The following is a 12,500-nucleotide window of genomic DNA, read 5'->3' on the forward strand; positions in this document are numbered from 1 at the left end:
GAAAAGAAGGACATTTAATAGCTTGCATTACTGGGGTTTTGGGTTGAGAGCTTAAGATCTCAGATTTTTAATGTTCTCAGATGTCTAAAAATGTTTATTTTAAGAGACAATAGGTGGTAGACATAGTTTCACAGAGATCTGTTGTGTGGCCTGTGTTGTTCAACACGTTCATAAATAACCTGAAAAAAAGGTTGAATGCGAGGTTGGGTTTTTTTCACATGAACCTAAGTTATTCAGCAGAGTGAGACAAAGGAAGACTGTGAAGGATCACAAAAGGATCTTAATGCAACTGCGTAGCTAAGCAATCAGATGACAAATTAAATTATTCTTGATGAATGATGTAGTGATAAACCATGGGGAAAACTATGAGGAAAACACATCTATCTTCACATATAAAAGAATGGGCTATGGACAGGGCGCCAACAATGAGTGAGGTTCTGGGTAAATTCCATGACAATTTCAGATTACTGTTTTGGAGCTGTCAAATCCATATTAACTGCTAGGAATTAATAGAAAAAAAAAAAAAAAAGAAAAAAGAAAATCAGCCACACAGAATTCAACAAAGAGAGTTGCTCCTTGTTAAAGAGCACAGTTCATCCACATCTTGATCACGCAGCGTTTTTCCAATACAGGAATTGAGAGGAACCAAATGAAGTTATTAAGATTAATGTTCAAAACACAAAATCAGAAGTAAATTTTAGTTCATTACATTGTGTAGGTGAGGAACAAATTCCAAAAGGATGTGCTAAATTCTGGGAATATGCATGGGTTCCAGAAGAAACTAGACAGATAACTGGATTGGAAGTCTGTTGAGAGTTAACTAAGGACGCAGTAGCAATAAAGCTCAGGGAGTCAGCTATACTGAAGACAACTGAAGAGTCTATTTATTCTTGGAGAGTATTATTTGTAGTCACCATAGTCTTTCTTGTCTTGAATAATTACTTCTGGACAATCTTGGAGGTTGTGTATTGATTTAAGTAAACTTTGGTCTGGGACAGTAGGGTCATCCTTCTGTACTTATATATATATATACATATATATATACACATACATGTATGCAGCTACATACACAAGTACATGAGAATATATACATATATATACACACAGAGTACATGATAATACACATACACACAAAATCATTCTGTATATACTCCTATAATATAAACATCTAAAATTCTGTATGCATAACCTGTCAAAGTATATTGCTTACAAACACTGCCATCCTTAATAAGGCAATGGGTTGCACAGGCCAGCTAGTGCAAACTGGCAAAACATAGCAAAGTTCATTATTTCCATGGCTATATACCAATCAACATACACTGAAAAGATGTTAATACAGACACTAAAATGGATTACAGTTTCACATAGGAACAGGACTCTGAGTAGTTAAATATAGTTCTTCTACAGTTAATTATCCCAGCAGGATGTAGAATGGTTATAAAACAGATTGGTGAATCTGTTGGATATGCCTTCTTTTTCCAAATATAGTGAAAGATACCAGCTGAAGTATCTCTGTAAAGTACAGCGATGAGCCAGATGCTCCACTGGTATGAATTTATTGATGTGAATTCTATAAAATTCTCTCTCTCAAAACTTCTTTACAGTATTTTTTATGTAACCCTTCAATACATCCACATTATATATATTTTCACTGGTTGATGTATCATTTTGCCGCCAAATAAAGTTGTCACTCTTACCATTAAGAAATAAAGGTTATGTACATAAAAATAATATTTTACAAAAATAGTAAGACAAAGTATTTAAACATTTTGTGTAAAAATTCTTAAATATATTTCTCTTCTGAAAAGAAGACAAGAATTTGGGAATTTGAAGTATCATGTGGAAATTGTATCAATCAAAATCTGTTTTTCAACTTAACTTTTTTTAACAGTAATGCACTAACAATTTTCTAGGTGCAATTTTTTTTAATTTCTAAAATGAGAACTTTACATTTGTCTCCATAATTCTTTCATTTTAATTGTGACTTATACAGAAAGACTAACTGAAGTCCAGACATCCAATGAACAAGAAAAATGTCCGTAATAAAGCCACAGAATTATGAAACCATGCTGCAATGTTATACAAACATTTGTAAAGAGATTTAATAAACATTTAATTGCTCCAATAATAAAGTTAAGATTTGTTCATTAAATACATGTAGCAAACACCTCTCTGTATTAAACATAGGAGGAATGTAAATATCTGTCACATATTAGCAGGTGTTGATGTCCCTAATATATAAATATTTGCCATGGGACGCAATGATGGTGTTTTGGGAAGAAAAATGACAGTTCATTTATGTAAGGAAGAGAAATGATCCAGCTTGTGGAATAGTAACGTGCACAATGGCATTGTCTTCTCAGATCCCAGATTTGTCAGTGCTCACCTGATACCAGAGAGCGACAATCCAGAAGATGACAAAATCTACTTCTTCTTCCGTGAAAATGCAATTGATGGAGAGCACACTGGAAAAGCCACTCATGCCAGAATAGGGCAGATCTGCAAGGTCAGATGATGAATTCTTGGTGTGACACTGAATGCACTTGCAAGCAATTTTAAAACTGTGTTTTCTCACCTGTGAACTACTCAGTATTAACATTGGAATTATGCTAAAGCAGGGGTCATCCCAAGAGAAAAATAGTGCGTGGATGACATACAGAAATTATAATCATTCAATTCTTCTTTTGGGTGGAAACTTCACAAACTCTGATGTTTGGTTTAAAAAGTCATAGGTAACTTCTGAGCCTTAGAAAATGTCTGCAAAAGAAAGTCTTTTACAGGAAATGCAATACTTCCAGGTAGGCCAAAAACATTTGAAGAATTTGCTTTTTAAGTGTTAATACTTTTCAATTGCCACATTAAAACCCTTAAAATAGAGGCAAAGGAAGATACAGAAAAATAATTGTTTAAGGTTAGCTGTAGAAATGGGCAGCTATTCGAAAGACCCTTAGTGACTGCAAGATGAATCATTTGTTCACACTGATAAATGTCCAGATGGTTTTCTGACAGACTTCCAAAAACATTTCTGCTAATGAAATGATACTAAAAAATGTTGTAGCTTTGGCAACTGTGGTGTTTACAGTAAAATTTTCTGTTAATCCATAAGCACAACTTCAATTTACATCCTTGAATTCAGAGGTTCCTACTTTTAAACCTATTACCCCACAAGTATGAAATCCTCGGGGCCCTTTGTTTTCATGTTTTGCGGATATACAGCTGACCCCACTGTTCTGGCATTTTTGTCTGCTTTGTTCCATTGCAAGCTTCATTTCTACTTTGTTGCTACCCAGTTAAGCATAATAAACACCCTCAGCTTTTCCAGGACATGGCAGACTGGGAGCTTTGGAGCAAGATATTCTGCCAAATTCTTTTTTTCCCAGTGTTGAATATGTAAAAAGTTATATAGAGAGATTTGAGGGTTTCTGTTTTTAAATTATGGACTAGTATGAAATATTGCACAATCAATGTAAAATAAAAATAATTCAGATTTTGTGTCTTTGCAACATAATATTGCTTTTGTACGTAGATGGTGAATTCTTCTGTCTTGTTTTCTCTAAATGTCATTTTATTTGCTGTATTTTCTCTGTATTCTGTTGATACTTCAAACAAAGATTGTTGCTAAATATTAATGCAAAACACTTTTGCTATTAGAATGACTTTGGTGGACACAGGAGCCTTGTTAACAAATGGACAACTTTCCTCAAAGCACGTCTGATTTGTTCTGTACCAGGACCCAATGGCATTGACACACACTTTGATGAACTACGTAAGTAGCAGAAATGGCTAGAATGTAAAAATGTCTTTGGATATTGCCTGTATGAATTTAACCTGATTTTCTTTCCTTTTTCTTGTTATCATTACAGAGGATGTGTTCCTAATGAACTCAAAAGACCCTAAAAATCCAATAGTCTATGGAGTGTTTACAACTTCCAGGTACAGAGCATATCATTTTCGTGCATAGAAACTTGGGTGGCTGCTTGTTTTAGAGAGGTCTCTTTGTTAAAAGTGTTTTTAAAAAACACAAAATTTTCTTAACCTTTGAACTTAGAAGTCAATGTCAGTAAGAACTAGTGAATTAGGTTTCTTTCTTATGAGCAATGTACATCATCACCCTGAAGCTAGCAAACACAAAGACTATCAGTTTCTCAGGCTGTTCTTGCCATTGAATTGGCTTTTTATAGCAGGGATCAGCATCTGTAGCCCTTTCCACACAGATTTGGAAAATGAATGCAAGCATAAATAAACTTGTTTGAGGGCAGTGTAAAATAGGAAATCTGTGGAGTGAGAAATTAGCTAGTCAAGGAGATATTAATAAAAAAAAAATTGCTGAAATCTGGGAAGTCTAATGATCTTTCAAAAGTTTTGTTTTTGAATCACATATAACTGACTTGAATGTTTTTGTTACATTGTGCTTTCACCAAGAACAAAATTTACTTGTAGCTTTGGTCTGCTGAAGGTTTGCAGCACTGGTTGTATTGCCACGTTTATCTGTGAAAGAAACAAGTTTTAGTTTCTAAACAGAAAGAATGTTGCTAGAGATACCAGGCATAGAAGAGGAAGATTTACAAGTCCTTACTGTCTTCTGTAAAAAATGTCAGGGTAAGAAACAACCCTGAAGTTTGCACTTGTGCTGCCCCAATGATGGAAGAGACTGCTAAAAAAAAAAAAAAATTGTAGAGTGTAGGAAAGAATAGAATAGTTCTCTAGGGAAAGCCTTACTGAAATTTACTCAAATTTGGTCTTTGGCCTTCTGGGGACAAGATGTTTTAAATAGTGAAATAGCAGCCATCTGCTAAGGAAAATGTCTGGTAGATCATATCAGTTTTGCTGAACTTTCACAGGAGGTGAGTGAGGATTGCTCTGAGAGCATGTCAGAGGTTTGATTATCATCACATGCAATAAATTAGAAAGCACCAAGCTGCTATTCCCATAGCTCTAGCACTTGATTAAATCGACTGATAATTTAAAGAAACTGATTTGATTTCTTCTCCCTTCATTTTCAGTAATATCTTCAAGGGATCAGCTGTGTGTATGTACAGCATGACTGATGTCAGGAGGGTATTTCTTGGTCCCTATGCCCACCGAGATGGCCCAAACTACCAGTGGGTTCCCTACCAAGGGCGAGTGCCTTACCCACGGCCAGGAACTGTAAGTACCCTAGGAAATCTGAACTGGGACAACTGTGGAAAATATTTTCACACATTACATGGTCCTTGAGCTGAGATCCAGGAAAGAAACTGACACAGATAACAAAATGGATAGAGTGGCAGAAGGGAAAACTAACAGTTCCTCCAGGTCCAGAATGTACTGATTTTCTTGTAACATATGAAACTGCAGTAACAACTTCACTTGGATTTTAATTTTGGCGTTCATATTAACAACTTCAAAAGAAATTTTGGTAATGGCTGGAGAATTTTACTGGAAGTCAAGTATTTCATAAATTATATTGCATTATCCTTTCCTTGGAATATGTTTTTTTTCCAAATATTTGCTGACTGAGCCATTCTTAGTGAGAAGACTTGAAAACAGAGGATTTGTGTCACTGTTAGGACATTTCAGTCAGCATTAAATCTAGGACAGTGAAACAGATATTTCTGCAATAGATGACAGAATGATACAATAGTTTCTAACTTCCACTGGAAATTTTTAAAAATGCCTGGTTTTACCTGATTCTCTGTTTCTGGTTTATGAATTATTAAAATATCAATCCATATAAGATATCCATATTTCAACTGATATCATCACGTTCTAGAAATATTTAACTGCCTCTGAAATTTCCAGTAGTCTAACAAGATGGGACATTCATGAAACAAGCATTAATTGTATACATTGGGCTCACTCCTTAGTTTGTATAAGTCAGCTTGACCCATTTATATTGAGAACTGTTATTGCAGAAGATTACATGTATATGTGCACATGTATACATAAAAATGTATATGTGTAAATAATATATATGTCTACAACATTCTTCTCAAAGTCTGCTTAAATATAAGGCACAAAAGAAAGCAGGAATAATTTTGCTTCTTTAGTTCATCATATTTTCTACTTTTCTCTGGTATGTTTGAAATTGTCTTTTCAAATCTGATCTTTCAACTGATATATATGCTCAGTTAATGAAAATTACTTCCTAAGTAAAAGAAAACAGTGGCTCCCTGACAGCTGGATTCCTCAGCACTCCTCACTCCTTTGCTGTGACTAAAGGAATTTCTAATTTTTTCCAGATTTAAAATATGAGCTCTGCAGCATAAAAGAGGTTTCATTTCTCATCTGATGGTGAAGCTTTTTTTCCCCGATTATTACAGTTAATTAGTTCCCGATTATTGCAGTTAATTCTGTTATGTCAGGGCTTTTTTGAAGTTTTATTGTGTTACAACGCTAGAAAATGTGAATGAGTAGATATTTTTGGTATTTCTTGTATAGCTATTCTCACCTTTTCAGTTTAACAGATTTACTGTTCATTATTCTGATCCATTATACTCCTCTTTGATTGCAGTTTAATTAACCTTTCTGAACAAACCCAGATACTAGATATCATGTAGAATTATGGAATAATAAGAATGTTGCATGCTTCTATTACAGAAATAGACTGAGATAAAGAACTGACTGCTGCACACAGGCTCTGTTGCATTCATTTCTCTGTGGAGATCAGATGCAGCTCTGTTGAGATTCTAAATTACAACTCAAATACTTGCTCTCGAGACTGCAGTTCTGTGTCCTGAGACACTGTTCTGACCTCAGTTCTGCCTGGGGGTTACTCCACAACTCTGAGGGTCTTGATCTGAGTTGCATATGAGAAAAGACTAACTTGATCAAGTTCCCTAGAATAAGGATAAAAAACAAGCGCCAGAACCCAGCTCTTAAGTGGCAAAGTGAACTAAGACACCAGAGCCTTTGTCAAAGTAAGGAAATGCAGTTAGGTTTCAGGAACCTCTGTTTCTGGCTACCCTATCAGAATGCAGTTTACCTTTTTGATTTCATTATAAAATGCTTTTATTAAGATTAACAAAGTGCAAAGATGTTCAGATTCCACCATAAACTGTTTTCTTGCCTAAAATCAAATGTAATCCCAAATTGTACAGGTCTGGTTAGACCCAGAGATGTAGTGCATGAGGCCATGCCACTGTAAAAGTTGTTAGAATGGCTGAGGCCAGCAGTTTGTCCTAGCACAATGCCAGGATTCTAATCCTGGGTTCTGCCACTTTGAAAAAAAGAGGAGTGCCCTCACAGTTGCTAAACTCATTCTGTTGTATTAATAGAATTAAACTGAATTTTAAAATGAGGTGCATTTCTGGCTGGAAAGAAGTTTTTGTTTATAAAGTGATGAAGTTGTGTGTGTTTTCAATGATTTGAAGATCTGTTGAGAATAAAGAAAAAGATTTTTGAAGTTCCTCAGATGTCAGACCTTTGGAGTCCTTTTCCAAGAAATGCAGAATGAGATGGGAGAAAAAACCTGATCTTAGAGTAATTAATTTTCAGATTGCACTGCAGGTAAACAGTGCTGAATTATCTCAGGAATATAATAGGTGAGGTGCCAGTAAGCTTCTTGAGCATCTGGTGATTTGCCTAGTATGAGTAAAAGAAAACAAAAGTAAATTGTTTTTGAAAAAACAGAAAGCTTTGTAAGAAATTCTACATCAGCTTCACATGCAACAAAGAAATTGACAGAATTTTTCCTGTCTACAGGAGTTGGTTTTCATTCTTTCTTTTATTTTTGTTTTTTTTCTTTTGTAATCTTAAAGTATCTGGGAGAGGAGGGAGGAATTCTGTGGATACTTCATCTTAACTCAGGTAGCTCATTCTGAATTCCTATCTGAATTTTTGTGATTTCAGCTACAGAGCTCAACTTTTCTCTGCTTCAAGGCACCAAGAGTTATGACCAAAGAGCTTTTTCTTCCTACCAAAATGTAGATACTGATTTGTTTTGTTGGATTACTTACTGGGCCTGGTCCTGATAACGCACTTTAAACTTCACATATAAAGACACAGGGTTGCAGTAGATTTTTTATTCTCAGAAAAGCAGGGGATCCAAGGAGTAACAGGGGTCTCAGAATTGAGAGTCTTATTCAAACACACAGAATTATTACTCTAATTCTAGTTTTATGAATTTTCTGCACAAAGTACATCTTGGTTTATAGAATGATAGAATATCCTGAGCTGGAAGGGAACCACAAGGGTCACTGAGTCCACTCCTGGCTCTGAACAGAACAGTCCCAAGAGCTACACCATGTGCCTGAGACTATTGTACAAATGCTTCCTGAGCGTTGGCACTCTTGGTGCTGTGACCACTTCCCTTGGGAGCTTGTTTCATATTGCTGCAAGTAAAGTCCTTTGTTAGAAAATGAACCAGAAAGTAAGTATTCAAGCAGTTGAAACACAGCTGAAATTCATTTGCCTGAAATTGAAATGAACATTCATTTCATATTTTTTTCAGTGTTTGCCCAGCTGCAATTAACAATACACAATTCTTGTGTAGTGATTTTTATACATAGACTACTTTACAGCTAATACCTAATTAATTGTTAGCTAATTTATCCAAGTAATTAGTATTGAACTGTAGTTATAATATTAATTGAGATGTAAACGAAACTTAAGTGTAGCATTTGAAACACTATTTTTGAGACAGACAATGGTTTGGCCAATAATCTTGAGTAGTCCATCTGTTTTTCTCTTCATAATATTTTTGTACAAAAGAGCAAGAACATATAATAATAAGAAAAAGGTTAAAAAGTCTTGAAAAAATAAAATAGATAGCTAATTTGCTTTCTGCTTTTTCTGCTCCACATGTCTTAATCAAATATTCTTCTTCCCTCCTCTCTTCTCTTCCATACAAACAGAATGCAGGAATTTGCTTACTAACAAATATGCCAGCAAGGGACAATTTACACTTTATATGTCCACGCTGGAAGCGTCCCTTTGCTGAGTACAGCAACTACTCTTTTTGACATTGATTTTTAAATTTCATTTCTGTTGAATTATTAATAATTTGGATCAAGGTGATAGCAAAGACAATTGATTTCTTCTGTTAAGCATCCTGCAAGGTCTGGATTCTTGCTTAATAAGATCTTGTCTGCTAGGTTTTTAATTCAATTGGAAGGTATTTTATACCTGGATATAAAGGACAAATTATCTCAGGCATTTTAACACCAGTTGTTTATATTTGAAGGTCAGATACTGCAAAATAATTAATTTCAGCTGGGATTCAGTGTTTTGTATGTCTTCAGGAGTTATCTGAACAGCAAATGGGGTTCCCAAGATCTTTGACAATTATCTTTGACTTGGTGTTTGGGCTCGTTTCCTTCACCCATTCAACAGTACTAATTAACAGTACTGCTAATGCTTATGTTAATGTTACAGGTAACTGTTCATGAAATACTTACCAATTCTATAGAAGAGATGAGGGCAAATGGTGGTGGTCAGCCACAGTTCTTGAGTCTCCTGATGGGGATAGGTAATAGCTGAAAGTGGAAGAATACTTTTGTGGCTACCAACACCATGGTCTTACCTCCTCCCCTTTCCAGCCTCTGGTTTCTGCTTACAGTGAGACAGCATAAGCTAAATGTGAAAAGTAGAGCCCTGTGGTTCTCACAGATGGGAGACAAAACTGTCTGGCCCATCCCTGGGTATATACAGGGGAAAAGTAACTTTTTTCTGTCTTACATCATGGGACCAGATTCATCCCAATGGGACACCAGTTGTTCCTGCACCAGCTGTGCAGGACAGTGAGGAGTTAACTGCTGTTCCTTAATGAGATCCTCTCACCCAAAAGTTCACATGGACAGTATGATGAGTAAATTCACAGAAGGCTTTCTTTAAAATCAGAGGGGAGGAAAAAAAGTACATATAAGACATGACTCACTAGATTTGATTTAGTGTAACAGGATCCACAGTATCAGGACTACATGGAGGACACAGAGTTGTTGAGACAAGCAGGGGTTTGAAAAGTTCGTAGAACAGGGCATTGTCCCAGAATTTATGGATTTGTTTCCTCACGTAGCAATTTGGACTTCCAGTCAACTTCTGAAGACAATACTTTGAAACAGAGATGATGGTATGATAGATGAGCAATGAGATGACTGACTCTCACAGTTAAAAGGCAAATATTATGTATATATGTTAAGAGAAGTTTTATAGACTTAGAGTTATGTTTTACCCACCCTTGCATTGTTATAAGGGGGTAGCCTGGGTTTGGGACATATGGGATGGTTGGCTTATTACTATGGCAACATCTGACCTCCAATCAAGATTTAAGGAAGCAAACTCCACTGGACAGTGAAAAAGCAGTCGATGGACAGAACTTCGGGAGGGGCTAAAGGGTTAAAAGGTGGAACATCCATTCTGTGGATGAGCACATGGTGGGAAAGATCCTCTGCCCCTGGAGCCCTAATATTTTGTCTATTCGGTCTTCTCTTGTATTTTTGATAAGGTTTTAATAAACCTTTTAAATTTTTTGGAAGTATAATTTCTCACAATGACATAATTAATTAATTTTTTGTTGTATGCATAACGAAATACTGAATGGCTTGCCTTGTATTGAATGATTTAGATATTTCAGGATTTCTTCCTTCTGACAATCAAAGACTAATAATAATCACAAGTGGACTTAAAAGCCTTTTGCACTGAAAAGGAGTAAGAAAAGTGATGTATGAGGATCATTTGCATCCTGTTAACCATATTGGTTTAAATCCAAAATAAATTAAAACATAGAGATTATGAGTGACAGAATTAACTTTTGCTGTCTGTCACAAAACACTTAAACTCCCTGACATATTTAATTATAGACTGCTGTAGATGGAATGATAAATAATAAAATGTAAAACATTTCCTTTTTTGTTTTCCTAGTGTCCCAGTAAAACATTTGGAGGTTTTGATTCCACCAAGGACCTTCCTGATGAAGTTATCACATTTGCCAGAAGTCATCCCGCCATGTACAACCCAGTGTTCCCCATCAACAACCGCCCAATCATGATTAAAACAGATGTGGATTACCAGTTCACACAGATCGTGGTAGATCGAGTAGATGCAGAAGATGGCCAATACGATGTGATGTTCATTGGCACAGGTGAGACGTCTTTCTCCAGGATTGATGGAAACCTAGAGCTGATAAAAATTCACACTCTGAAAGACAGAACATTGACTGAAGAACAGTGTAAACATGTGAAAATTTAGGGCAGGACCCAAAACTGTGCATGTGGAAAGGTCTTTGTTACAAATATTTACTGTTGCAGCTTCAGGCTGTAGCCTGCACAGCTTAATTCTTTAGGAATTTTGCCATCTGGATTAAGATCAAACCACCCTCTCTACTACTGCTGTTAGGGATTTTTATTAGAAATATCTTGCCTTACTAATTATAATTTAGTATTAAAATTATGGGTTTGAGGTACCCATTTTGAAGTGCAGCACAAAAGGTATTAACAGGAATGAGGCAAATATCCAGGTATAGTAAAAGTCTTTTGTGCCTTTCAAGTATTTCAAGTATTGCCTTAAGATGCTCAGCCATTAAGCCAAGAGGGTGCATAATTTTACTTAAGATGAAGATATCTGGCACAAATTGAGTGTTTTCAGAAGAGTTGGTATACAAATAGAAAGATGATATCCTTTCCAAAGCATTTGCAGAATCATATAGCTTGGCCATCTTAGAGAAGTGTAAATATGCCCTGAGAAAATAATTTTTTTCCAGAAAGGTAATAATGAGAAAGAGTGTCCAAAAATTAGCTGATATGCATTTTCTTAAATTCAGTGGTTTCAAAACTCTGCTGAGTAGCAATTGGATCTCATGGATCTGTTTCTTCATCTGTGAAAGTTTTACATTATTTGGCTGATGTTTCAGTTATGTTGCATAAAACTGTTTTAAATTTCTACTGAACATAATTACTGGTAATTAGACATTGGCATCGTGAAACCAAACTAAATCAAACCCTACTGCTTCTTTTCAGCATTGGACCAAAAAAATACCTCTGTGTCTGTCTTATAACAGTCCTACTTTTTACATATTTTAAATACAGTTCTGGTACTCTAAACCTGGGGTCAGATTTCCAAAGCAATAAATGTAAGAGCTCTTTCATGTTGATGCTTGAAATGTATTATGAGTCAACTGAGAGCTTGTGAAGCTTTGTGTACCAAACACAGTGCAAGCATAAAAATTCAGAACGTTTACTACAGAAAACACAGCTCTGCAGGAAGGGTTAAAGCACTTCAAAACTGTAAACTGAGTTATTAGATACCAGTGCTACAGTATGTTCGTGCATAAAATATTGAAAAGTATTTTCATATGATTTTACACAACATATATTTTCCGTCACGCATTAGAGATTTCAATGTCATCCACAATTCACAGTGTTTGGTGCCTTTCAACAAGTCCTCTATGACCTGATTTGGCCCACAAAAAACAAATTAATGGTGTACATGGTATGATGCTGAACAAACATAAGGAACTTATTTAAGTATATTTCTTGAGCAAAAGAGGTGGTATTTAACTCTCCAAAGCTTAGCCTGTGGGCTAA

At 35.6% G+C, this 12,500-nt stretch overlaps 1 protein-coding gene across 1 annotated transcript in view; it reads left to right on the top strand.

The window, feature by feature from the left end:
• The window catches only part of SEMA3A (semaphorin 3A), a 164,173-nt gene that overhangs the window by 124,682 nt on the left and 26,991 nt on the right, over positions 1-12,500 (top strand). Inside the window, exons 7-11 of the mRNA XM_012568879.5 lie at positions 2,364-2,506; positions 3,652-3,766; positions 3,864-3,933; positions 5,004-5,148; positions 10,840-11,059. Of these exons, the coding sequence (XP_012424333.4) occupies positions 2,364-2,506; positions 3,652-3,766; positions 3,864-3,933; positions 5,004-5,148; positions 10,840-11,059 (693 nt within the window). The remainder of the gene's footprint in view (positions 1-2,363; positions 2,507-3,651; positions 3,767-3,863; positions 3,934-5,003; positions 5,149-10,839; positions 11,060-12,500) is intronic.

This window comes from Taeniopygia guttata, chromosome 1A (assembly GCF_048771995.1).
Source record: "Taeniopygia guttata chromosome 1A, bTaeGut7.mat, whole genome shotgun sequence".
NCBI classification, from domain to species: domain Eukaryota; kingdom Metazoa; phylum Chordata; class Aves; order Passeriformes; family Estrildidae; genus Taeniopygia; species Taeniopygia guttata.